The sequence below is a fragment of the Sphaeramia orbicularis genome, chromosome 10, assembly GCF_902148855.1.
Source record: "Sphaeramia orbicularis chromosome 10, fSphaOr1.1, whole genome shotgun sequence".
Taxonomy (NCBI): domain Eukaryota; kingdom Metazoa; phylum Chordata; class Actinopteri; order Kurtiformes; family Apogonidae; genus Sphaeramia; species Sphaeramia orbicularis.
Window position 1 is genome coordinate 29224628 of NC_043966.1, and position 22759 is coordinate 29247386.

At 40.5% G+C, this 22759-nt stretch overlaps 4 protein-coding genes across 6 annotated transcripts in view; 2 read left to right on the forward strand and 2 right to left on the reverse strand.

Annotated features, from left to right (window-relative positions):
* Positions 1-121: 121 nt before the first annotated feature.
* tlr1 (toll-like receptor 1) lies at positions 122-3989 on the forward strand. Its single transcript, XM_030145606.1, has 2 exons — positions 122-1242; positions 1554-3989. The coding sequence occupies exon 2, from the start codon at positions 1561-1563 to the stop codon at positions 3961-3963; it is 2403 nt and encodes an 800-aa protein (XP_030001466.1). The 5' UTR covers positions 122-1242; positions 1554-1560; the 3' UTR covers positions 3964-3989.
* Positions 3990-4058: 69 nt separating this feature from the next.
* Positions 4059-10993, reverse strand: ints10 (integrator complex subunit 10). 2 transcript variants are annotated; one of them, XM_030145607.1, is made up of 18 exons: positions 10544-10993; positions 10358-10425; positions 10163-10266; positions 9875-10014; positions 9710-9791; positions 9470-9610; positions 9180-9354; positions 8117-8286; positions 7883-8022; positions 7647-7800; positions 7359-7441; positions 6814-6969; positions 6247-6355; positions 6042-6121; positions 5736-5898; positions 5497-5590; positions 5136-5204; positions 4059-4600 (listed from the first exon to the last, which is right to left on the reverse strand). In XM_030145607.1, exons 1-18 carry the CDS (start codon positions 10670-10672, stop codon positions 4444-4446), a joined length of 2214 nt encoding a protein of 737 aa, XP_030001467.1. In that variant the 5' UTR covers positions 10673-10993; the 3' UTR covers positions 4059-4443. The 2 variants fall into 2 exon arrangements, with proteins under 2 accessions (XP_030001467.1, XP_030001468.1); XM_030145608.1 differs by lacking the exon at positions 5136-5204 and having other exon boundaries at positions 10544-10992.
* Positions 10994-11255: 262 nt separating this feature from the next.
* On the forward strand, positions 11256-16170 carry slc25a51b (solute carrier family 25 member 51b). Of its 2 annotated transcripts, none has more exons than XM_030145610.1 (2): positions 11256-11394; positions 13590-16170. In XM_030145610.1, the coding sequence occupies exon 2, from the start codon at positions 13661-13663 to the stop codon at positions 14594-14596; it is 936 nt and encodes a 311-aa protein (XP_030001470.1). In that variant the 5' UTR covers positions 11256-11394; positions 13590-13660; the 3' UTR covers positions 14597-16170. The 2 variants fall into 2 exon arrangements, with proteins under 2 accessions (XP_030001470.1, XP_030001471.1); XM_030145611.1 differs by lacking the exon at positions 11256-11394 and adding an exon at positions 12062-12248.
* Positions 16171-17168: 998 nt separating this feature from the next.
* The window catches only part of frmpd1b (FERM and PDZ domain containing 1b), a 29238-nt gene continuing 23647 nt past the window's right edge, over positions 17169-22759 (reverse strand). The window contains 2 exon segments of the mRNA XM_030145605.1: positions 17169-20371; positions 20374-21798. Of these exon segments, the coding sequence (XP_030001465.1) occupies positions 19260-20371; positions 20374-21798 (2537 nt within the window). The 3' untranslated portion in view covers positions 17169-19259.

Sequence of the window (22759 nt, forward strand, 5' to 3'; positions counted from 1 at the left end):
TAATATGGTGAGCTATTATTGTGAGGACACTCATTCACACCGCTATAAACATGTTGTTGATTGCTGTAAAGAAGGTTCATGTGTCAATAATTAGCTTGTACTCTGATCTGAGCTCCACAACTGACAATTTGTTCCCACTGTTTCTGGAGTACATCCAGATGCAAATCATATTTAAGAAACCTATCCTTTAAAATGAAACAATTAAAACATTTCCTTTTATATTTTATTCTGATAAATATTTTAAAGTTTAGTTTCAGTTTATATGAGTGCTACATATCAGGTATATTCATTAGACATGAAAGAAATAAGCTTACAAAAAGGACTGTTGACAAGTAGGTGAGCACGTCTACAGTATTCTTCCAGGTTTTGATCAAACCACGCCAGTGACACCACCTCATATGACCTAAATCAATTTCCGCATGAGTAACAGCCACTGATCCAATGAAACAGCCATGCTGCTGGACTGAAAACACTGCTGGGAAGTGTGTGTGTGAGTGTGTGTCCATCTGTCTGTTAGCAGGCTTGTCTTTGATTAAGACAAGGCACCGTTTCACAATAAAACAGGTTAAGAGCCCGTTTCTCATCCTCATTCTATCTTGAGTAAACAGCATTGTTGCCCAGAACAAACTCCACCTCAAGGCATAAAGTAAATTGGATATTTGCCCAGACTGACTCAATTTCATTGTTGGACATTTTCTGGTGTAAACAGGTGTAAAGAAAAATTGTTGGCTAGTAGATTAATATGTTGGTGACCAGTCACATCCTTTGAGATATCAAGTGGCAGAGCTTATAATTCTGATCTGTAGGTAAATGGGAAGTAAAAGGAGGATGCACGTGACAGAAAAAAAGAGATTTGATTTCACTTCTCCTTTTCCACTCAGTGTTTTAGTTTAGTCTAACAGTAACAGAAGTTATTTTACAGAAACACCAGAACTAAAACTGGTCCACTGTCTACAGAGAAGAGAATTTTATGATACGCATTTGCTTGCGCTAGTGTACCATTTTTAACATTTTCTTTTTTTGTTTTTGCATACATTTTTCATGTTTCTCTAAGGATCTGAAATGCATTTATTTTTCCACGTTTCTATATTTTGAAGATCTGCAAATGCAGTATTTTACAAACCCTGCAAAATTTGAGTACTTTGCTACTATAAATCAAAAGGAGGGACTGCAGAACATCAATCAATTAAAATTTCATTAAGAAACAGCACTTCATTGGAAAATACATCTACCATCATACAGGTTTGTAAAACTCTTTTTTGTATTGTACATATTATTTATGATTTTACATGTACTTCATCAGATTTGTTTTCTTCTAAATTTAATTTTACCTGTGTAGCCTGTTGAAAATGAGCTTTCTGGTCAAAAATAAACATACATCAACACATTTTATTAAAAAGAAGCTTTAAAATCACAGTTAAAATAAAAAGTAATGCATTTCCTCTTAGTTGTGGCATGTGTGGATGCATAACAGGAACAGCTATTTATTTTCAACGTGAAATGGTATCTGCAAAATAAGTGAGTGCTGTTTTTTTCTTCTTACTTTTACTCAGAAAAACTATGAGGGCTGTTACAGTCATCTGGGCAGCAGTCATGTTGGTGGGACTTCAGCAGGATGTTCTAACTCTGGACAACATTGTCGTGCTCTCATCTAAAAATCTTTCCTCTGTCCCAAAAGACCTGCCACAGACAGTTGAGTTTTTAGACCTTTCATGCAACCACATTCAACAACTTCATCGTGGAGACTTTAAAAAAACCACACTCCTTAAGTTTCTCAACATGTCATGGAATGCTTTAGAGATCATTGACCCTTTGACATTTCTCAACACACCGCTACTGAAGGATCTGGACTTGTCCCACAACAATCTGGAAAACCTCCTGGGTCAGCAGTACCTGACTCATACGGGAAACCTTGTAAATTTAAATTTGGCCCACAACCGATTTGTCAAAATGACACTTGGGCGCGAGTTCAGTACCCTGGTTAAACTGAAAAGATTGGCAGTCGGAGCAACAAACATCAGTATGGGTGATTTTAAGCAAATTACAGGAGTGAAGCTATGGACACTGACCTTTTCCCTTAACAATGAATTTAAATATGAAACAGGAAGTCTGACAGATGTTCATGCACTAAGGTTTCAGATATGCTTCCTTAAAAATCAAAAAATCAATAACAATCTGATTTCTGATGCCCTGTCACTCTTTGATGAGGTGGAGCTGACGAATTTGACAGATGGCTACACGGATCTAAGTACATTACTGAGTCAGAGAAAGAAAACCCGCACATCACATCTTTATCTCAGCAACATACTCATCAAGTGGAAAGACCTAACTCACTATGTGAATGTGGTTCTGCAAAGCTCTGTTACTCATCTATCTGCCTCTGATGTTGTCATGACCAATTTGCCTCGAAACGATACTGATGTCATCAGAACATCTAAGATGAAATCCTTCACAGCCAGAAGAGCCATTGTGGCGTCTTTCTTTTTTTCACAGGAGGCAGTTTACAACTTTTTTATCAACATGCCAGTGGAGAGTTTGGCAATCGTGGAGACTTCAATTATACACATGACATGCCCTAAATCACAAAGTCCAATTCGCCATCTTAATTTCTCCTATTGTGCTCTCTCTGACACCATCTTCTCCAGAGTGGAGCAGCAAAAGACTCTTGAATGTGAGAATTTGGACAGTGTGTTGACATTGACTCTGGTAGGTAACAACCTTAAGAGCCTTCAGTTGCTCAGCAGACGTCTCCAATACATGAGGTCCCTGCAGAATCTAGACCTCGGTCTCAACTCTCTTGTTTATGATGGACTGGTAGAGTGTGTCTGGCCACCAAACATCACCAATATGACCCTTTCATCCAATAGCCTGACTGACTCTGTTTTTAAATGTCTCCCAAAGGGAACAAAGATTTTGAACCTCCAAAACAACCACATATCTGTGATCCCACCATCAGTCATGAAACTGAAAAACCTTTCATCGCTAAACCTTAATTCCAACAGGCTGCGGGACCTGCCAGTGTGTAATGGTTTCCCCATACTGAATGAGCTTCTACTCAGGTCAAACTCTCTTCATGCTCCATCTGTCAACAAGTTGGAGAGCTGCCGCCACTTGAAAACCCTGGATGTCAGTCACAACCCTTTCACATGTACTTGTGCTCTGAGAGATTTCATAATTCTCGGCATTCGCTCTGAAATACACAGTCCCACAGGAATTGAACTGATGAGCTGGCCATCACACTATTACTGCAATTACCCAGAGAACTGCAGAAACTCCACCTTGAAAGACATTTCAATCCCAGAGGTCTCATGCAATGTTGGGCTTTTAGCTGCAACAATCCTGTGCCCAACAGTGTTGGTTATTATTGTAACTGTGTCTCTGTGCCACTATCTAGATGGTCCATGGTACATGGGCATGATATGGCAATGGACCAGAGCTAAACATCGTGCAAAAACACGACACATTCGACCAGAAGACTTGGTGGGTGTTGAGTTTCATGCTTTTGTTTCTTTCAGTCAACATAATGCTGACTGGGTGCATAACTTCCTACTTCCAAACCTCGAAGGCCAAGCAGGAGGGCTCAGAATCTGCCATCATGAGAATCACTTTTTGCCAGGAAAGACAATTATACAGAACATCATCAGCTGTGTGGAGAGAAGTAGACGCTCTGTGTTTGTGCTTTCTGCTCATTTTGTCAAGAGCGACTGGTGTCATTATGAGCTGTACTTTGCCAGCCACCAACGGCTTGCTCGGGGTTCAGACAGCGTTGTTCTTGTACTGCTTGAGCCACTGCCTCAATATCTGATTCCATCCAAATACTACCAACTGAAGACCATGATGAGTAGGCACACATACTTGGAGTGGCCCCAGGACAGAGCCAAGCACAGACTGTTCTGGGCCAACCTCAGAGCGGCTCTTCAGACAGATCTGCCAAATGCACCAGTACCAGAGCTGGTTGATTAACTGAGAGGAAGAAGAAAAAAGACGAAGTGTAAAGAATCTCAAAGGGACAGAGGGAGGGTTGGAAAAAAGGAACACAATCTGACCACGAATCGTAAATCAAATGTTTTAAACTATACAGTTCACATTTAATGAATGTATATAAACTAATTATTTGCTTGTAAGAAAGACAATGTTTACTCACAATATCAAAAAAGCAGTTCATACTTTTGTAAAATGATGACTCTCACAAAGTGTCACAACATTAGGAAAGAAATTGAATGTTATACATGTTGCTTGTTTTACAAAATCATTTGTACCAAAATAAAACTACACATGTACTTTGAAACCTGCATGGAGGTCTTTTCTTAAAAGTTCATGGTTAACGGGTGAGTCCTGTGATGTTTTTTTGAAGCTGATGCAATCTGAAAATCAAGTGCAACCGGATTAAAACTTTGTCTGAAACATAATTCATCAAAAACTTTGGAAGTTACAGGACAGTTGTCAGGGTAGAGACTGGATGATTATGATTTTCTCGTTGATGCAGAAACGGTGGAGCACACTGAGCAGGTTTTCTCCACAACGGGACACCTGCCTCTCCATGGCCAAACGAAAATCTTCCTTCACTCCTTTGGTGATTCCTCGAGTCACTGTGTGGTGTCTGCAAGAGTAAAAAGCATAATAAACGAACACATAAAGTTTAGTCAGAAAAAAAAATTGTTACAAACATACAGTGAAATCAAATGTGTTTCAGAGACAGACTTTTTACAGTGGCCTACTGTACAGTATGTGATACAGACATTGATCTGAAATCATGGAAACTTTCATTAAACACATAGATCAGCCAATGAAGGTTACACAACAAAAGTTGCATCATCATAAAAACTAGATGAAACAAGGTAACAAATGAAATGAGACCAAGTGTCATGAAGAGGCAAGAAACTAAACTGACTGCACAACATCATCATCAAATTACAACAACAGTGATGTCCACAGAAAGACGAGCAATGGCTCAAATAAACAAACCCGACAAGAAATCAAAGCATGACTAACTCTTGATGTAAAATGACAGGCCCAAACCAAAACTGGGGGGATGACAAGGCTTGAAGTTGGGAATGGAGGAAAGGTGACTGGTGTGGGGAGAGGGGATGGGGGGTGGGGGGTGGGGGGGCTGTGGGAGGAGGGGCCTGGGGTACCTTTCCATCGTCTGCACCCCTTGTAGCAGAAGGGTATTTAACTCCACCCCCAGGGCGGGACTAGGGTTCCTGAGGGACAGCAACATTCAACAACTCTCAGTCAGTGAGGGTGCATTCAAGTGTATTAACTTCTACATCAAAGAATGGAGGAGGTTAGGTTTTGTTTTGAACCATGAAACCCCTTCTCTTTTTAATGCCCGCTCCAAAAAGCCTTTTCAGTTCAAAGTAAGTTTTTCCCCACAGGCCATGTCTACTTAGATCATCAATCAATAGCATCGTTCTATATCAAAATACACAAACAGAACGGGAGTGTGCAGAGTCATGATGCCAACTGAAAAGATTCATGAGGGGAGGGGCTTACTTGATCAGCATCCCTTGATTGGGGAGCAGCTCCAACTGAATCCTTCCCCCTTCTGGTGTACGCAGATAGGCAAACTCCTCCAGCATGTCAATGTCTGACAGACAGTATGAGATTAAGGAATCAAACATTCACAAACAGAGAACAGAGGATTTTATCCCTTGTACTATATCTGCAGGTGTATAGCTGCGTAGAGAAGCATACATTATTACATATTTTTTGTTGTAGGGTTGGAAGGATACTGGTGACATAGTTGAAGAAATTCTCATACTGGAAACTGCCCTGCTGACAGATTTTATCCACTGCCTTTAGGAAGAGCATTTCACCCTGTGGCCAGTCATACTGCAGGAGAACCACCACATGGCCAAGTGACAGGTCATCATGATTGTCTGCAAAGGCACGTAGCTGATTGGGCAAAAAAGAAAAAAAAAAAATGTTGGATTGATTTTTATGTCTCATGAGTCTCCAGAGGATTAATTTGGCACAAATGTTGTTTTTCATAACAGGTCCAACATTTACAAAGTCACAGATTTCAGGAGATAGAATACCTTAAAACAGGCCAGCATCAGCTGGAGACAAAAAGGTAACACAGCTTTGCTGGTGCAGGGAAGCAATCTCAAGTCGTTACCTGATAACAAGAGAAGACAGAAATGCTCTGACATTTTATTTTTTTTACTTATAAAAGTGGTTAAAGCTGTTCAGAAACCAGAATTAGCATATGACAGGTGTATTATAAAAGCAGAAAATACTTACCTTTCCTTGTTTTGGTTTTGACTCTCCCCTGATCCTCTGGGGGTTTTATTAGTTCTAGATTGGGTGGCACCAGCCCACCTACAACATCAAGCAGCTTCTCACAGGCCATCTGACGAACACACACATAAAATACCTAAATTAAACATCTAACAGTTATAATAACACACTTGCACCAATCTATAGTACAAAATTCTATGAAATGCTGCTTGTTTCCAGTATTTGTCATCAGTGCCTTCAGTCAGATTACAAACATGTCATGTGAAACTATCGATATTTTATCCATTTAATGCTACAGACTCTTGTGACAAAAGCAATGACACATTGTTTACTGATGTGCAAAAACTGTAAAAAGACATCTACATTATGATGCCCCCTTTCGGTCACCTGATGCTATAGATTCATTTTTGGAAGAATTTATTTAGATTTTTGTAATTACATGCTCATTACATTTACCTCTTTAAAAATTAAAAATCCTTCAACTTAGACAAACTTAGAATCAAACACTATATCTCTTTGTTGTAACATTCTAAAGCCAAAGGCTGTTGTTAAGTGTGTTTGTGCACTTACCCTGTACTCTCCCAGTGCATAGTGGCAGGAGGCCTGCTGTATGAGGGCTCTGTGATGCTCCAGACTGGACTGAGCTGTGGGGCTCTGCTGCCCAGGCTGAGGCTGCTGCACTGCAGCCATCTGATGCAGACTGGACAAGGCTTTACGGTATTGTCCCTGATAGCCACATATACACACACTTAGATTCAGCTTAAAATTCAGCAGTCACTGACATGTCATTCCATTAAAAGTTAAATAATGTAGAACAAAATTTAAATACAGTTTTTAGACACATGTAAATATTAAATCATTTACAATTATTATCCCTCAATTTCATGCCTAAAATAGTTTTATAATGATTCTTATCCTACTTCTTTCATATAAAAAATTATACTGATTGCTGACTAAGTTGTTGCTGCAGGCGCACTTAATACAATTAAGTATAATCAATCATAAAGATAACAGAAAACAGTATAAACAACTGCCACTAACAAACAGCACAGATAAGTATAGAAAGTAAAATGTACTTTTTCATAAGAAAAAAAAGAACACTAATGGTTTCTTACCTGGTATATTATCATATCAGTGAGGAATATTCTGAACCACAGCCAACTATCTGTCTTCCATGACGCACAGATCTTCTTAAACTCTGTTAAAGATGCAGACATTCACGTGATTAGGCCTACATGTTATTCATCAACAAGGAAAATTAAAATGTTTTATAAAAGACAGAATGACACATATGTATGACTTGAAATTTGATTGTCGATGTCTATTGTGTTACACTGATGAAATAAATAAATCTTGTTTGTATGGGTAAATCAAAATCTTCTACAAACACAAGAGGTGCTTACCACTTTCCAGGCCATCGTGAGAGTGAAGGAGGTCCCAGCTCTCCCTCGCTGTGCGGAAGCTCTCCAGGGTCTCTGACCAGCCAGGCATCTCAGTTTTGTTAACTAAAATGTGTCTCCCGCGACCCTTTCCTAACCCTTCCTCATCATCTGAGCTCTAGAAAGACACACACAGACAGATCAATCAGTGTTTTCAAAAATCACATAGAAAAGGTAAGTGATGTCTGATCTGTCCTCACCACTGTCTTCTCTCTCCCATCCGCCAGTTTGCGTTTCTTATGTGCATGTTTCAGTGCTCCTCGTTCCATGTCTACATCACTATACACCGAGCTCAAATCTTCTACGAGGATCCACGGCCCTGAGCTCAGCGTATTTACACCTGCCAAAAATAAATAAAAAGGATGCACATAAATATAACCAAAATAATCCTTTAAAATCTGATAGTACACATGCATGCATGCATAGAGACTGACCCTGGAACAGTGCAGGTTGTACAGCTGAGACATAGAGGAAGGCACTGCGGAAGAGCACGAGTGCAGCACAGATGACCACCTGACTACAGCACCGCAACCTGGTGTCCCCTTCCAGACCAGGCAAATAGCGGCACAGCTCCTTTACTCTCAGCAACATGTCCACATAACTCCTAATGTATAAAATGCACAAACACAACTAGGAATAGGCAATATGGATAGAAATTTATATCTTGATTTATTTGTCGGAATGCAGATATACACTGTACAGGGTGGGGAAGCAAAATTTACAATATTTTGAGGCAGGGATTGAAAGACAGTGTATGACCAATTAGTTTATTGAAAGTCATGAGAATTTATTTGCCACAAGAAAATTGACATAATAGAAAATGTTTTTATTCTATGTGTCCTCCTCCTTTCTCAATAACTGCCTTCACAAGCTTCCTGAAACTTGCGCAAGTGTTCCTCAAATATTCGGGTGACAACTTCTCCCATTCTTCTTTAATAGTATCTTCCAGACTTTCTCGTAATAGTTTTGCTCATAGTCATTCTCTTCTTTACATTATAAACAGTCTTTATGGACACTCCAACTATTTTTTAAATCTCCTTTGGTGTGACGAGTGCATTCAGCAAATCACACACTCTTTGACGTTTGCTTTCCTGATTACTCATATGGGCAAAAGTTTCTGAAAAGGTATGGATAATAGTGTTAGGTATGGTTATGGCATCAATATATGTTTGGTTTCAAAACAACTGACGTAGTGCCTGCTGAGAAAAAACAACTAAATGTTCATTGTAAATTTTGCTTCCCCACCCCGTATCTTATCAATATATCTATATCATATTTTTCTGAAATGGGCTGAATGTCAAAAAAAAAAAAATCACTGACTGGGCACTATAATATGTAGGATGTTGCAGGTTTAAGTGGACTAACCAAATGGTTTTAGTGTTTTCAGTCTCTAAAGAGTCATTACGAGGGGATTTACTGCAATCAGACAATGAGACACATTGTGTTGAGTACACACATTATGCACATTAACAGAAAACAATCCTGAAAAGAGAGTACCTCTGGCCCATGTCCCCCTGCCACTCGCAGCGTGCTCCAACCACAGAAAGGATGTCTAACAGTCTCTCCCATGGTTCAGCTACAACTGATGATTTTTCTGAAAGGCCATCTATCACATAACGTTGGGACCCACGAGACACAGTGGGGGACTTCAGAGATCCTCCTTCTTGAGAGCCTTAGGAATAGGAAAAAATCAAAAATATGTCACAGAGACAAATATCAGAAAAGCCATTGACTCAAAAATCTTACACAAGGAAAACAAGAATAGCACATATAGAGTGCAACTTTACCCGGTATCTGTATATCAGGTGAAGGTCCCCGGGTAACGTAACCAATGTAGAATTCAGCTGCCTTTAACATGTACTTTTGCATTAAGCTAGTTGGCAAACGCATGTCCATGTTGTTTATAACCAAGGGGAGGACATCACACACTGTAGTAGTAAAAATTATAATTACTATGACAGTCATGCAGCAAGTAGGTTCCATAGATGAATCAAAGCCAATACAATATAACAGAAGTGTTTCCCTACCAAAGAGTTTTCTGAAGCAGTTGACAGGAGTCTCTACATTTTCTGACTCCTCCGCCTCCAACAACGTCTCTCCAAGATTTACCTGAACATACAGAAGGCTGTTACTCATGACTGTTGAGTATCATTTATGCAAGGTTAAAACCTTATAATGATTTTATTACACACCCCATGTTGGACAACAGACTCTGGGAAACGCTTTAATAGGAGTAGAAGCATCTCTGCTTTCTCCAGTGTGTTAAAACACTGCTCTGTGGCTTTTAGGAGCATCTCACATTGCACACGTCCAGGCAGTGTCTCAAAAAGGCCTGCATGACAAAAAAATATGTACACACAACAAAATAATACTTGTTACTTATCCACAGTACACAAAACAAAGACCAATCAAATATATTAACAATACAGTCACTCATTACAGCACAAGGCTGATAGAATCAACCTGTGTACTGCCCTCACCTCTTAGGAACTGTGCATGCTTGTCTTGGGAGTCACTCCGTAATGCAGCTGTGATGACACTGATTTCCCTCCAAACTATAGGTTGATCAGGAAAGTTTATAAACCTAAAAGGTGCACAAATCATTGTTAGTTCTAAAATCCTGGTTAAGCATAAACACATATACTGATAAATAAAGAGAGTATCTTTCAACTCACATATCATACAGCAGTCTACCTGCAGAAGCTGTCCTTTCAGCATTCCGTTCAATTATGTACATCTCATACTGTAACAACAAATCATCCATGCCAACTTTTAACAGAGAATCAACGTGTTCATGAAGGACACACATTCAGAGAAATTCAAATAATTCTAGTCCATAGTGTGAAAGGGTTTATTGTTACCTGGATGTTGAAGTCTGCAGGGTACAGGGTTCTGGCCGTTATTAGCCACGCTTTAGCCGCACAGGGATCTTCAGAGACCAACTCCCGGGCTCTTTTCACCAAAAATTCACAGTCTTTTTGCGCTGACATTTCAAATGAATTGAGCTCTCAGTCCCTGACGTTAAATGTAAGTACCCATGCACCCCAAACTGAGTATTTTATTGCATATAATTGTCTTCCATGCACCTCAATGCCGTTAAAGTGCAGCTACCGTTAAGCTAAAGTGAGCTCTTTTGTGAGACGTACGGATAAATCAAAGAGCAACATCTAATTTAAAAGGCCATTTTTCCAAAACACAACCACGTTCTAATATCTTACCATTTCAAACAACGCAGAGAGAAAAAAAAACATCCAAAGCTTCCATTGAAATTACCAGCAGAAGCTAGCTAAACCATTATTTACCGACATATCCGCTCGCACTTCGATGACGTCACCAACGTCGCAAAATTGACACTACGCTCTGTTTTACGGCTTACCCTCCAAATCATTTAGCTAGTTGCATCAAAACGATTCAAAATAGTTACTTGTTCACGTTTGTTTCGTGATAGACATTAGGAGTACTCTACCTACTTGAAGTACCAGTGAATCTGCGTATGTCACGATACAGAAAACGCGAAAGAAACGCATTGAAGTCATTTCAAACCAATCCTTACTCTCAGATGTACAGTTCTGCGCAGGCGCCGACAGTGGTGTAGGGGTCACCTGCTGCGACTGGGGCTGCAGACACGACCTGGTATAGTGGCCTAATTCCCTTACAAAAAAGCTGCACTGTACCTGTCAAGGCAGAAGACTGCGACTGGTGTACGCGGCAGGTAAATACCAATTCAAGAGACCGACAGTGGTGTGAACAAAACTGTACGGTGCTCTTTTGCCTCTCAACAGTGTCTCCGACCAATCATCCACCGCTTGTCCGTTACGACTCGAATGTTAGCCACTTAGCATGCTAGGCAGAGTGTTTCTCTGTAACCTAGTGTACCAACCTTGTTAATCTCCTACCCTGTTTTCGTGTCAGTCCTTTTCCTATTACCGTGATATATTTAATTTGTTTGCGGAGTTGTCGAACACGCTTACATTTGGGTGTAACTAGCAATGGTTGCAGCTAGCAGCGAGTTATGCATGCTAGCCCTTCGGTCTCCAAGCTATTCGTTCAGTTTGAGCAATAACTTGCGCCCTTCCTGGTTGTAATGCTATTCTTTTAATCAAATATCAGGCCTCTATTTATACTTAATTTCAAAATCAGTGTATACACATGCATATGTAAGTAGCAGTTAACCAGCCTAAATTCACCAAACTCGATGCAACTGACGCAACAAAATGTATAGTTGCTGTTTTGATACGTTGTGATTTTGATTTCATGACAACTTGTATAAAATTCCGGTAGCAGTCAAAACTTGACTTGATAGACTTTACATTTAAGCCCTGTCACTATGCCAGCGCAACAGGCATGACACGACGAGTGAGTTAGTGCGGAAGTTACATGGACACGGAGGGCGTGTTCGTTGAAGGGCATTGCTTTAGCAAATAATCAGAATTGTGTAGTAAGTTATTTGACTTGTCGGTCCTAAAACCTGCGTTATTATAGCAAGGTTTTTATTTACGTTCTTAATAACGTAATCTGTTATTGGTAACGTGTTTACTTACTGTTTTCAGACACGACGTAGCTGAAGTAAGTACAGAGCAATCGGAGGTCTTGTACAACAGAACTACAGAAAAAATATTGGAATGATGTCTTAACGTGAAAGGTTTTTGTAATGGCAGAAGTCTGTTTCTCCTTGGTATTGTTCGAAACTGAACACTATTACATTGCATCATCTCTTTCTAACGTGTATGTTGAATGGGAAAGCTAACCAGTCATGACTTTTAGTTGTTACAGCTTCAGGTAATTGACGAGTGAAGAGGAAAAATATTATTTGTTGAGTTTTGAAGACTTACGACATATAATATGCAATCTAGTAATATGTAAAGAGGCAGGAAAATATAGGCCTACAATCGCGGAAAAAAATATTAGACCACCCTTGTTTTCTTCAGTTTCTTGTTCATTTTAATGCCTGGTACAACTAAAGGTACATTTGTGTGGACACATATAATAAAAAATGAAGATAGCTCATAAGAGTTTAATTAAAGAGCTGATATCTAACCATTTTCCATGTTTTCTTGATAATAACCAAAATCACTTCAGTTCTTACATCAATAGCTATGGCATTGTACTGACAAAAACAGTGCTTTAAGGCATTACATGTTTTATTTTCTGTCTGTTTTAGTCACATGATACACACAGGAGTTAGTACTTGATTGCATAACCATTGTTTTTGATAACTTTTGATGGTCTAATAATTTTTTCCAACTGTATATATTACTTTGGATATGTGAGATATATTCAGTATCAGTGGCTATCCTTTTTAGTAAAAGTGACTTGGCAACATTTGTAAGGACTTGAGTGGGTATATTTTGGCTGTGACCTTACAGTTCTATCATCACCATGACCTCCTTGGTCTATATTTAGACAACTTTTTAACTTGCTTTATTTACTGAACAGTTAATTTTTTAAGATTTTTGTCCTTCCAGCAGTTTTGTTAAACTAAGACTAAGATGAAGCTTCTTTTGATGCTCAAAAACTTCATCAAACTCTTGTTTTTTGTATCAGGTAACTGTACTCAGTGTACACAATGTAGTTCAGTTAAAAGCGCAGTGTCGTTGACCATTTGTAATTGTACTGTCTTAACCCATGCCTTACTTTCTCAGTTTTCAGTCTGTTGTGTAATAGCGCTTATCAGTGGCAGTATGGTTGTACAATATGATGGCTAGTGGCCTTGGACAGAGTTCAGCACTACGTGCTTTAGGAAACGTGGAATTTTAAATCCGGAGCCTCACCTGCAAATTGGATTTTTAAGAGTATGTTTGCTGATAAATGAAAATATTTTTGTGTGGGTACAGGTACTCAGCAAGACTTTTCAGTATAGACATGTTGTTTTAGCAGTTTATCTGAAACATTCTCTCTCTCTCACAGGTGCATAGTGCTGAGTGCAGTGCTGATGTGATGCTGGAGAAACAGGTTGTGGTGAACTGACCCCTCCCCCCATGGCTGTTAGCACTATGGACACGGAGTCAGCCCGGACACCTCAGTCACAGGCCGCCCTGACTAAAGGAGGCAGCGCTCGGCTACCTCCTGGGGCTCTCAGTGCAAGGCTGGGGTCAGATGGGAGGCACTATTTCTGTGGCTCTGTTGCGGCTCTTACTAATATTTGTGTGACTTTCCCATTGCAAAAGATTCTGTTCCGCCAGCAGCTGCATGGTGTGATGATGACTGAGGCGGCACGGCAGATCCGGAGGGATGGCCTGAGCAATCTGTACCGTGGCCTATTGCCCCCTCTGCTCCAGAAAAGCTTCACAGTGGGCATGATGTTTGGCCTTTATGAGGACTTCTCTAGAGTCTTACTAAACCAGTTTATTGGTAGCGGTGTCCCAGACCTTGTCACTCGAAGCTTTGCCGCAGCTTTGGCAGGAACTGCTGAAGCTGTCCTGACACCATTTGAGCGTGTGCAGACACTTCTACAAGATCATCGGCACCAACAGCGCTTTAACAACACACTCCACACCTTCCGGACACTTAAAGCTGAGTATGGTATGAGAGAGTGGTACCGTGGCCTTGTACCCATACTCCTCCGTAACGGTCCAAGCAATGTGCTCTTCTTCGGTCTCCGTGGTCCCATAAAGGAGCATCTTCCAGAAGCTAAGAGCTGGGAGGGTCACTTGGTAAACGATTTTGTATGCGGAGGGGTGTTGGGTGCCTTCCTTGGCATTATGTTTTATCCCTTAAATGTGGTAAAATCTCGCACTCAGTCTCAGGTTGGTGGACCTTTCCAGCCATGGAGGCAGGTGCTGCTAACAGTGTGGAGAGAGAGAGGCGGCAGTGTACCTAAGCTTTTCCGAGGAGCCCATCTCAACTACCACCGTTCACTGCTCTCCTGGGGGATCATTAATGCCACCTATGAGTACCTGCTGAAGTTAATTTGAGCAGGGGATAGAGGAGAAACAATACAAATGTAAAGAGAAAGTATTTAAAGGGAAAAGGCCTGTATGATGAGCTAGAGCCAGTTTATTAAAATGAAATGTTGGTTTGTGGGAAATAACGAGAGAGAGAGAGCGAGCAGCGAAGTTGCACTACTGATGGGGCCAACAATCAGTGTGAGATAACCTGCCATTGTGACTATTAACTGTTGTCAAAATCTTAAAACTAGATACACTTTAGCCTATAAAAAGCTTGGTTGATTTGCCCTTGTTTGCTCCTATAATATTTGTGGAGCAAATTGAGCTCCAGTACTTTTTTTTTTTCCCCCAAAGTCTCAAGTAGAGAAGCTTGACTGGATTAAGTGTTTTGCAGGAGAAACTGTTTCATTGTATGTGCTGTGGTGCTTTGTAGCCAGTATCTACTTGTTTGTTTGGCTACTTCCGTTGTGAAGATGTTTTCTGCCACTTACCACTTTTGTGCATTTGACCACTGAAATGCCCTAAAAATGTTGTCAAAAAAAGTAATAAACTTGACGGCTGGCCATTTTTTTTCTGTTTAATGCTCCATTTCCACTTCTTCCACTGCTTTATATATATATTGATGAGATCAAAAACAACAATGGCTCTGACGTGTATCTCCTATCACACGATTCATCAGTCACCAAATCAGATACTGATATGTTTTGTCTTTCATCGTTTATCTTGAATTCACTCTAAAGTGGTGTTGGCAAAATATCTTCTTTTGAGCTTTGACAGGTGCCCATTGATGTACATATCAGTAAAAATGTACAGTAACACCCAGATGACTTGTCTTTTTTTATAATGGAACTATGAAAAGATATTTAATCTAAATCCTGTTTTAAAAAACAGAAAATGTTTAAGATTTTTAACAAATCTTTGGAGTTTCAAATAAGCTTTTTTCGTTTATTATTTCATTATGAACTGTTCATAGACTATAAAACAAAGTTCACCCCAAGGTTTTTTTCGTTTGTATGAACCTCTCTGTCATTTGTATCATAAATATATCCATGTCCTGCTCACTCTTTTATAGCTCTCCTCACGCTTGCGCTCCTCGCTGTCTGTAACATCTGTTGACATAATGGGCTCAGATTTCAAGCTTGAGTAGATGCAGTCACCATTCAGCAGCTATTGCTGGCCATGATGGTCTGAAGAGGGAAGGCACACTGCTCTCACTGAGCTGACACTTGGAGTGAGACTGAACAGTAATGGTGCTGAGAGAAGACGGGCAGAGGGTAATGTTCAGTGGCACAAAAAGCTCAAGCTGCCATGTAAGTGGATGACTTGGCCTATTTCTTGAACTCTTCACTTGGATAGCCCACAGTACCCTGTGTTTGATCTGGGCTTTTCAGGATTTTCTTTACGTTTCCTTTTTATTTTTTAGGAGAAGATGGACTTTGGATTTAATTGGATTTTGGAAACTGGGGCACCCTTGCTGATATCAAACGATGGTCTTTGTAATCACCATTTACCCTAAGGCACAAGTCACCAAATCACAAAGTGTTGAATTAATAAAAGCAAGTCATTGTAATGTTGACAGTACATTAAAAAGTTAACAATGAGTTTGTCTCTGGATGTTTGTGGGGCAAAATTGTTTTTCCCAGAGGAATGGGGTTTAATTTACCTTAAGAAATCTGATTTAATTATATACATTCCTTTGTGTTTTTTGTAAGCTTGCACTCGTGAATCAGGAAACTGGATGGCTTCTGTATGACCTCTGTGCTGCTCCTCCTTCCTCTTAGTCACACTGAAAAACATGTATTTACTTAACCAGCCCTTTCCTAAACATTAACTATAATCCCTACTTAGTTATAAATCACACAAACAGCTTTAACATTACAGCGATACATTGTTGTTATGTTGAAGAGACACTGGGATCATAGTGAAATATGGAGTGCACAATGTAGTTTTAACAGCTTCTGTCAACTTTATATTTGTTACAGAATTAATAATTCTCAAAGTGGTTCTGTCACCACATTTTGTTTGTGTGACACAGGAGTACGACTTTCTAGATGACTCTGTCAGACTGCAGATAATGATCAGATTAAGGGCAATCTGACATGAGGACTTTGGATCAGGGATGGTTGTACTGCTGTAGTTACAAAGCCTCTTCACCCTGCAAAAGTGTTGTTTATGAACATCTTTTTATTTTAAATTCAAGTTCATTATTTAAGAATTCATTTTAATCACAGAATGGAGTAAGGAAATTGGTTCAACTGAGTCTGTACATAATTTAGAAACATCAGCAGGAGAGAAAGGAGGCCTCAGCACTGCAGTTCAGTGACTAAATGCTCGGAAAAAATCCCACATTAATCCTCATTAACAGTGTTAGTACAAAGATGGTGCAAACAGAGAGCCTGTGAGGCAGCTGAGGGTAAGCTTCTTTATCTGTGCTGTTTCTAATTCTAATACTCACCCCTGTATTGAGAGAAAGATCAGAAGGGTACCTCTCAGTGTTAGCTTTTTGAGATCAAATAAATAGCCTCACTGTTTACCTTGTAAGACTTGAAATGTAGATGGTCTGTAGGCAAATATCCAAAAACCCAGACATCCAGCAGTGTTTAGGTCAATGTGTAATTTATTCCCAAACATTACATTTCTTGGTACGTTGACTTTATTGTACGTGGATATGGAAAAGTGACGGCTTATGTAGAAATACAACATCGTCTTGGTTATGAAATGCAGTTGTTGTTACAGTTTGACCATACAGATCAAAAACAGAGAAGTGACACAGGCTCTGCTCACTGTTTAGGCCTGCTACATAACTAAAGATGCTCCTGAGAGTTATGCCTTGTTGTTAGAGTTGAGATGGAGACAGCTACTGGACATGACTTCCATGACAAGTGGAAGCTCTTAAGTCACATACAACAAACCTGCCTGACCTCTTTTTTTGAGAACCACCTTGGCAAAACTTTTCCTAGTCATCTGTTTGGAAGATTCAATTCCCTTTTCACCATCTAGATCCTCTCCAGCTGTCTCTGAACACTTAGCCATCTTAATTCAAGCTAATCCCCTTATCATATTTGAATAAGCAGTTGCTGACTGATTTGGCTTAATTGCCTTCCTGTTGTTGTAGGTGTCTTAAGTAAATCCTCCAGATCAGATGGCTCATCAAATGAGCTGGTATCTTGTGATATGAACGAGCTGATTAGTGAACACTGTACATCAGCAAACTGATTGAGCAATGTAATCCTTTTACTGACAATTCACAGACATCAGTATAGACAGGAGTCTTCACATTGACATACTGTATGCTAATGCCATGCAACGTTGCAGAATGTTGCAATCCATAATGCATTTTTTTTTTTTAAATCAAGACAAAGGCCAACATTCCAAACAAAGAAAGCATCCATTATATTCAGACAAACATAATGCAGCTATTGTTGTTTTTAATGTTAGCGCAGTAAAACAAGAGTACAGTATGTGGAGGGGTGAGGAGTTTATGTTTGCATAGGCATAAACTAAGGTAGAGACAGAGTAGGACACAGAGATTTTATGTATATCTACAGTTCTGACCCCAGCATACAGCAGTCAGTCCATCTGTCAGTCAGTATGTTATTATTAAAGTGGTGTGTACAAAGAGGAAACCGTTGTGGGGAACAGTTGTGGCTCAGTGTTTTAAGACTTTGGATCTTTGCTACATCTGGACAGAATATAACAGTCGCCTGTGTGCCTAGTCAAAAACCTTTAACTACATAAATATGACCCCCTGTTTTGTTTCCTAGACCCCCACCCACACATTCCCAGAAAATATATATTGTATGTAATGTCCTTTGGATGAAAACTAGATTACTGTTAATAATACTGCATACATTTGGGTTATGGGAATACGTTAAAGAAGCATTCACTCAAAGTCAGTCGGGACCAGGGAAGGGGTAGAAAAAACACTTTACACAAGGATAGTGTCTCATAAAAAGGTGCAATCTGTAACAGTCAAAAGTGCTCTCCCTGCTTGGTAATGGTATAATTTTGTATCCCATTATATATGTAACTGTATCAATGAAAAACTAAATCCTTAAAAATTGTGATCCCTGCACATATAAAACAAATCTGTGAATTATTGTTGGTTTTTTTGCAAGTGTGATAAAGTATATTTTCTCTATTTTGTCAGTAAATTGTATTGTAATATTATACTTGAAAAATGACAATTTACAGATTACACCTTGCAGAGTGGAGAAAATGTTAAAGCAGCAAAAGATAACATAATACTGTCTTAAAGAGAAAGAAAAATAAAAATTCCAGTGACATCCGTAGTTTTTTCCCACCAGAGACCTGCACATCACAGACCATGGTGCAAATATTGTAAAAATAAATACATAAATACATACATGGGTAATTCATCCTTACATACACATATTGTATCATAAAATAAGAGAATTATAAGATAATTATAAAATTCATATGTACAAATGCATAGTCCATATGCGTCTGAGAAGAGGTCAACTAATGACATTTCCTCTTCATTTAGTGGTTGTCAGTGTGTGTATTTTTTATGTGTGTGTCTGCAGTGTAGCTTTATGTCCATGTGCTGTGGTGTGCATGGCACTTACTGTACAAGAACACAGGGGTTACACACCAGATCACTCTGTGCTGTTTCCTCTTGTCTTACCTCGAGAGTCAGTGGGATATGATGGGTGAAAAGGGTTTCGGCTCAGAAGTTTAGAGGTACGGGGCCAGGTGTGTCTGAAGTGTCTAGTGTGCGTGTCCGGAAAAGCTGGGTGAGTGCGAATACAGAAGAGATGAGTACAGTACATTGTTTGGCCAGTAACCTTACGCCATCACTCTCCCCTTGGCTCTGTCCCGATGCAGTCAGTCCCACACTTTTAGAACCAGTTCCAGCTGTCTCAACAGCCCCAACAAACTCCCGGTACAGACCCACTATCTCCTTTAGCTTGTCCATAGGCTCTTGGTTGTCATCGTCATCATCATCCCTGTGGACCATACTTGCATTGTGGCAGACATTACAGCCAGGGCAGGGGTTTGTTCGCAGGCAGGCAGCTGATAATTGAACCAAAGCGCTGAAGCTGTTGGACAATGAACGTAGTGCTTCGTCAGGAGCCCAGCCCACCCGTGTGGCTCGCTGACACCCAGATGCCAATCGTCGTGCCTCAGCCTGGAGGAGGCTCCTTTCCGCCTCCGTCATGGTAGCAGGACTCATCCCGATACAGTTTGGGCTTAGAGCTGTGTTGGTACTGCCTTCACTTCCATTGTGGTTTAGGTCAGGCTCCACTTTTGTGTCTTTGTCACCCTGCTTTGTTTCTTGGCTCAGTGTTTGTTGTTGGTCAAGTGATCCCCTCTCTAAGACCAACAGAAGCTGATCTATATCTTGACGTAAGGAAGCAAAACCTCCCTTCAGCCCACCGTAATTCTTATTGGTAAGAGAGCGAAGTGGACCACCAAGTGAGGTTGTGGGGGAGACTGGACATGAAACAAGGGGGCTGAAGTCGGAGGAGGCAGTAGAGAAAGTAGACAGAGGGCGAGGATTGTCCCTCAGTAGAGACAGGATGTTGGGGTTTGGAGAGGGTGTTGTAGGAGAGGGAACAGCTACGGGTTTGGGTTTTGGCCGCGTGCGACGAGAGAACTCATAAACCGTAAGCTCCTCATCAAAGCTGACACCATCCTCTGTGTCTCCGCTGAAACAGTTGGCATAAACAGTGCGGCAGCCACAGGACTCTCGATGCTGCTGTGGTGGAGTGCTGTCGGCGAGTGAGGAGGTTGGTGAGTCACCTCCTATTTGCATGTTGGAAACACCCCCGAGCCCACAGCTGAGTGTGGCCGTGACTGAGGCTGCTCTGAAGAGACACTGCCACGGAGAACACTGTTTTCTTTAAAATTTAGATTAGGGTGTGACCCATTTGTCCCATTGGCCTTTTTCATGTGTGAGGTCAGCTCCTGGGCCTCTTTGATAGTGGCTATGACAACTTCAGCGCCTTCATCTAAAATATTCCCTTTCACTCCTGATTTTGAGGCCACAGTGTCTTTTTCCTTAACAGGGGTCTTGTTTAGGTCTGACAAACCGCTAGCTACTGACAAACCAGAACCAAAGCCAGATGTGTCTCCATTGATTGAGCTGGTGGAGGGATAATCCAGAGTCCCTAGGATTTCTTGAGAGCGGGTCATGTACCACGGTAGAGCCTGGATCTTCCCTCTCAAGGCAGAAGCTGGCAGTCTGCCTCCCAGACTAGAGGAGCTGGTTCTCAGGTCTGATCCTGACCCAGACCTTCCCGGTTCTCTAATATCAAGGCCTGCAACACCCTTGGAGTTGGTTGAAGTGAGAGAGGTGGTAAGGGTGAGGGGTGCATCTGAGTTTTTGGGTGACAGGCTCTCATGGCTTAAAGAAACCCTCCTAGGTCCTGACTGGATGCTACCATTGCGGGTGCTCCAAGGGTGGATCCCATTTGGCGGACTAACACTATCCTTAAAAATCCCTTTGTTTGGGTCAGTGGGGGACACAGGAGAGCTAGCAGGTAGTGATAAGGGGTGCAGATTGCTAGAGGTGGGTTTCGGGGGTACTGGAGGTGGAGCTAGCTTTGTACCTGAATTAGACCGGGGAATAGAGGGTAGATTTGGTGGCTTCTTTGTGGGCAAGACACTTCCATTGGTTTTTTCTTCAACTTTAGATGTGTCCTTTGAGTCAGAAATGTACGTTTTTTCTTTATAACTAACATGCAGTCCATTCTCCTGTGTGAGACTGCGTTTTGTGGTTTCCTCAGGTTGAAGTGTGGTAATGGATAGTGGCTGCTGGCTGCACCGTACTGCTGTGATCAGAGGTGACGATATAGGCAGCCCACCTGCTCCAGATGTAACAGACTTAAACTCCATGGTGTCTGGCTCCATCTCTAGGAGTTCAGAAGAGAGGCGTCCAGAGGCATCACCATTACAGTGTGCATATGATCGCCCATGCTGGGGTGACTTTTGAGGATTGTGCTGAGGTTTGGGGGGCAACTGGGGCTTAGGCGCTAGTGGAGGTTTGACCTTAATTTCAGGTTTCTGAGATGGCTTTAGTGGACTGGGCTGTTGGTTTGTAAGCTGATTTGCTGGACTTTTAAGCACCTCCACTTCCTTTTTGACTTTAGAAGGTGGAGTTTTATTGGTGAGAGCAGAGGGTGGCATTTTTCCAGATGCTGCAGAAAAACCGTTCCAGCTGCCACTCAACCGATTAGCGTTTCTCCGGTCAGCCAACTCCGCATCTGTGAGAGACCGAGACAAATCAGAAAGAGGAGCACAGACAGAGAATGGCATCAGTAAATGAACACCATACATCTTCATAATTATGTCTCACAGTTGTTCACGTTAGTGGAAAAAACTGAAAAATACACCACCTATGGTAAGGTCTAAGGTGTAGTGGTATACCATTTCAAGGTATGCTCTGATATAAAACGCAAAGGGTTATCATACCATGTATTTGCTTCCAAAAATATAACTGGACACAGAAATCTCAATATTTTCTTTCCCATTCATGTCATTGAAATTGTAGTTTGATTTACACCTAGTACTTTTTTCTTATTTTACAAATGCTTCCACTGAAATGGCTTAACGTTTCAATCAAAATATAGAATTGAGGATCATTGTACTTGATAAATAATAATTGTGTAACGCTATAAACCATGATACCATAAAACTATGAAACTGAAAATTTTATAGCATTGCAATCCTCTAAGGTTCCTTTCTAAAAGCTTTTTTTACATAGCTGTAATAAAGCACAATATCTATTTATTAAAATAAAAAAAAAAAAAAAAAAAAATGGGTGGGAATATCATGCACAGCATTAAAAATTCCCCCCAAAATATAAACAACATGGCTTCAACAGGAAACAACATTTAATGTGATCTGTCCCCATTAAAAAGCAGCCCAAACAATAAGAAAAACTGGACATGTGTTGAGTGAATCCTGATGTAAAACACTAGAAGATTAGTTAAGTAAATCTCATAATGTCCACGCAAAAGAATTCAAGACATTTTAAGTTCAATGGAAGGTCACACTTAATACTATATATATCATGATACTCTTGATAAAACAACAAACCTACTTGTGCCTTGGAACTTCTGCACAGTACTGTAGCTTGATGTGTAAGTAAAATGACTAACTTAAGATTTTACTTGCCAAGTGACATGGTCTTGCATTGTATATCATTGTTACAACAAGAGCAAT